A 1,077-nucleotide genomic window follows, 5' to 3' on the forward strand; every position below is an offset into this window, starting at 1 on the left:
AAAGTTTATAAAGACTATTCTGCTTCATAAATTTATTCTACTACTCTTTGTAATTATCATTGTCAGAATTAGATGTAGCTTAGTCAATCTTTGATTATTAGCCTTATTGCTCATTTTACTATTCTTCTTGGATATATTATAGCCTATTGTTTCCACCTAAAACATCAATATTTATTTTACTATCCTTATTTTAGAGGACTAAATTGCTTTGATTATCAATATTGAGTTTAGTTACTTATTCTTGGATGTTAGTTTGTTAATACTACTTTTCCAAATCGATTTTAGTTTAAATTTAATCAAAGTAATTTTCAGTTGCAACTTACTCAGTCTACAGGTTTACTTGAAATTAAGTTTACAAGTTTTCTTGCTAAATAGTTTATTATTATTATTATTCTATTTATAAAGATGTACTTTTCTGTTTGGTTTTTAAAGACTCGTTTTCAGCTAGCTTTTATTTAAGATTGGCTTATGACCTTTTACTTTTGCTCTAATTATCATATTTAGAAAGTTTCTTTTTTTCTTAAACAACTTAAGGGAAACAGATGTTCCAAAGATCGTAAAAAGATGACATTTCTTGTTGGCCATATAAATTAAAATACTTTAAGATTAGAATAGATACAAATTATTTTCTAGCTTTTTTCATACAATTTTAAGAGTGACCTTCACTCAAATTAGTAATATCTATGGGTTCCAAAAGAATTTGTTGAAGCTTTGTCGTAAAAGAGTATTATTAGTTGTATTTTTTGATATAATTAAAATATTAATCAATGATTCCCATATATTTAGGCTTATTTTAGTCTATTTATTTGTGGATAAATGCTTTAACTGATTAAGTAGATTATAAATTAAGGTGATTAGCGATTAGGGAAGATGCAAGTGATTCCATAAAATAGCTCTTAATAGAATCTTAAAACCATTTATTTAGTAAATTTCTTTAGCTTTATAAGCTTTTTTTGCTTGATTAAGCCAAAAAGAGAACGTTCTTCATAATAATCAACTCATCTTAGTTAATTTAGCTCATTTCTTTGGTAATTTTTTGAGATTATTTTTTGTTGCTTTTTATCTAATTAATTGTTT

General features: G+C 24.8%; 1 protein-coding gene across 1 annotated transcript; it reads right to left on the reverse strand. All coding sequences in view use genetic code 6, as the record gives it.

The window, feature by feature from the left end:
* Nucleotides 1–235: 235 nt before the first annotated feature.
* Nucleotides 236–1,021, reverse strand: TTHERM_02477160 (hypothetical protein; the record flags this gene model as incomplete). The annotated part of the gene is made up of 1 exon (XM_001028361.2): nucleotides 236–1,021. A coding segment is annotated over one exon (786 nt), but the record flags the coding sequence as incomplete, so codon positions are not given.
* Nucleotides 1,022–1,077: the final 56 nt, after the last annotated feature.

Source organism: Tetrahymena thermophila, assembly GCF_000189635.1.
Source record: "Tetrahymena thermophila SB210 genomic scaffold scf_8255666, whole genome shotgun sequence".
In the NCBI taxonomy this organism is placed as follows: Eukaryota; Ciliophora; class Oligohymenophorea; order Hymenostomatida; family Tetrahymenidae; genus Tetrahymena; species Tetrahymena thermophila.